The sequence below is a fragment of the Lissotriton vulgaris genome, chromosome 1_1 (genome assembly GCF_964263255.1).
Source record: "Lissotriton vulgaris chromosome 1_1, aLisVul1.2, whole genome shotgun sequence".
NCBI lineage: Eukaryota > Metazoa > Chordata > Amphibia > Caudata > Salamandridae > Lissotriton > Lissotriton vulgaris.
In genome coordinates, this window is record NC_141685.1 from 87300421 (window position 1) to 87303746 (window position 3326).

At 38.7% G+C, this 3326-nt stretch overlaps 1 protein-coding gene across 1 annotated transcript; it reads left to right on the forward strand.

Moving 5' to 3' along the window:
* Positions 1 to 298: 298 nt before the first annotated feature.
* LOC147737480 (uncharacterized) lies at positions 299 to 1917 on the forward strand. Its single transcript, XM_086924216.1, has one exon. It carries the CDS (start codon positions 679 to 681, stop codon positions 1915 to 1917), a length of 1239 nt encoding a protein of 412 aa, XP_086780342.1. The 5' UTR covers positions 299 to 678.
* Positions 1918 to 3326: the final 1409 nt, after the last annotated feature.

Genomic DNA, 3326 nt, shown 5'->3' on the forward strand with positions numbered 1-3326 from the left:
GAAGCAGTCAAAGGCAATTCAGTGAGTGTCCGAGTCTGAGATCTGCACCTCGACACCCCAAGACGAAGAGATGACCTCAACAAAACCAAGACAACAAAACTGACAAACAACCTGCTGTATAAACAAGCGTCTAACACCAGCTTTGATCATGAGGCCGGTATGAGAGTTGGCGGAAGGTCTTGTGTCTATTTGGGATCCATAGCTTGGAACAAACTCCCTCTTCAGTTTTGAACTGTTAGCAACATGAAAATGTTTTAAAAAGGTTAAAAACTTGGCTTTTTGTCCATGTTTGAAACAAACTGATTTACTTTCTTTTCTGACCTGTGCTTGGCCCCAGGACACTCTTTGGAGTAGCTGTACACATTACAAGTCGCTTCATTATCATGATATTGCTAGAGCAGTGCTTCGCTATTTAAACTGGCAACAGACCACCATTCAGTGCTCTAGGTGTATTGCAAACTCTTCCTAGCCAAACCACAGGCACCAGGGAAAAGCACAACGAAGTGGAGCCTAACAACTGAAGGCTAAAGGAAAGGGGAGTTCTGCTCTCTAAAGTACAGAGTATTGTCCCAATTTTCACCTACTGGAAGGAAGATTAAGCTTTACCCGCAAGCATGCGAAGCCGTTATCCAATCTAAAGATGCAATCACCCACAAGGAAGCCTTACTTATATTATGAATGTGGCAGGTATTTAGTGAGTCTTGTATTTTATTGTTAAATCGGAAATCAAGCGTCCAAAATAACGCAAGTGGTTTATTAACTATGCTGACCCTTCAGGAAACACGGTCAGGAGAAAAATTGTTCAATTGCACTGAATATATCAAGAACTTTAGCCAATTAGAAACCATCAAAGAGCATCAGCGAATACAAACAGGGGAAAAACCATACCATTGCACTGAATGTGTGAAGAGCTTCAGTCAGTTCTCACATCTCCAAACACATCAGCGAATACACACTGGGGAAAAACCATACCATTGCAATGAATGTGTAAAGAGCTTCAGTCAAACTGCAAACCTCCACACACATCAGAGAATACACACAGGAGAAAAACCATACCGTTGCAAGGAATGTGTGCAGAGCTTCAGTCTGTTATCACACCTAAAAACACATCAGCGAATACACACAGGGGAAAAACCATACCATTGCAATGAATGTGTAAAGAGCTTCAGTAACATTTCAAACCTCCGCACACATCAGCGAATACACACAGGAAAAAAACCATACCATTGCAGTGAATGTGTGAAGAGCTTCAAACAGATGTCACACCTACACACACATCAGAAAATACACACAGGGGAAAAACCATACCATTGCAGTGAATGTGTGAAGAGCTTCAAACAGATTTCACACCTACACACACATCAGAAAATACACACAGGGGAAAAACCATACCATTGCAGTGAATGTGTGAAGAGCTTCAAACAGATTTCACACCTACACACACATCAGAAAATACACACAGGGGAAAAACCATACCATTGCAGTGAATGTGTGAAGAGCTTCAAACAGATTTCACACCTACACACACATCAGAAAATACACACAGGGGAGAAACCATTCAAGTGCAGTGAATGTGTCAAGAGCTTTAGTCAATTATCAGACCTCGGGAGACATCAGCAAATACACACTGGGGAAAAACCTTACCATTGCAAGGAATGTGTAAAGAGCTTCAGTCAAATTTCACAGCTCAACACACATCAGAAAATACACACATGGGAAAAACCATACCAGTGCAGTGAATGTGTAAAGAGCTTTAGTCACTTTTCAGACCTCCGGAGACATCAGCGAATACACACTGGGGAAAAACCTTACCATTGCAATGAATGTGGCAGTAGTTTTACTTACTCTTCAGCATTACGAAATCATCAGCGAGCTCACAAAGGGGAAAAAAATCTTTTAAATGCCATGAATGTTTGAAAAGCTGAAGTCCATTATCAATCCTAAACAGGCATCAGCGAACACACGCAGAAGAAAAGCCTTCAAGTGCAATGAATGTGTGAATAAATGTAGTCAATTATCAAGCCTATATAGACATCAGCTTACATACACTCTGTAAATACCATACAACTGTAGTGAATGTAGAAGTATCTTTAGGAAATCTTTTGCATTAAGGATTCATCAGTTAATGCACAGAGAAAAATCCTTTCAGGTGCAGTGAATGTGTGAATATCTTCTGTCAGTTATTAAACCTACGAATACATCAACTAGATCAATCAATTCAATCTTTATTTCGTTGCTTTTGCATCATAAAAGATATACAATAAAAAAGTACTTTGTACAATGCCAAAAATCAATAATCAATACTACACATCATCGTTTTGGGTCACATTGTTATGGTTAGAATTATCACAAAATATGAAATAAATATGTATAAAAGATTAAAATACATTATTTACAAAGCTAAAAGTCATTAAATTTAAGTTTATAACAGCCAAGGCATGGTTTGAACTGATCCGCAGGGTTTGCAATTTAAAAAGGAAGAGACATTTTCAATCTAATGAAATTTACAGCCAAAAGAAATCTACTAATTCCAAACACAATTACTTGGCTGGTATCCATATTTAGGATTCTGCCAGCTTCCTTATGGGAAATAGAACCAATGTTACGACATAGTGGCACTATCCATTTTTTCCTTGCTTTCCCATAGGTAGGGCAAAAGAACAATATATGTAAAACATCTTCCCTTATGTTGTTTGTACATAAAGTGCAATAATCACCGTTTGTCCTCCTCCAGCTTTTCTCAGTGGCCTTTGTTCTCAATGTTCCATATCTGTATTTCAGGTACAGGGTTTTGGCCAATGGTGGCTGAATCTCATCGAGAAACGTTTCAAAATGGGCCACATTTTTAACCAATAAAAATGTTTCAGTTAAGGGGCTGTGCACTCTTATGTACGCAGAATCATGGCTCACGTAGGACCAGAAGGACAATTTAACAATTTTCTTAGAGGCCATACTTAAAGACTCCGGCTCACTCCATAAATGGGTTAGTCCTAATTTGGTTAATCAAGCTCTTACGTGCTTAAACCAATAGATTTTGCTGCCACTATCTAGGTCCAATACTTCTTTCAACCCATTTTTGTATTCAAACAGTTCGGGGGTTGTCCATAATCTAACCCATAATAATAATGGTCTCAACATTTCATGGTGGTCAGTATGCTTAATGTTTAAGTCTAAAAATAGTGGTATCAATGAAGTATTATTTGGTACTTTTAATAAACCCCTAATGAACTTGTTCTCCTGTGTTTCAAAGGTCTTCCTGCATACTGGTCCCCATAATTCTGCCCCATACAAAACAGCTGTCTGGACCTTATACCTAAAAATCTCTA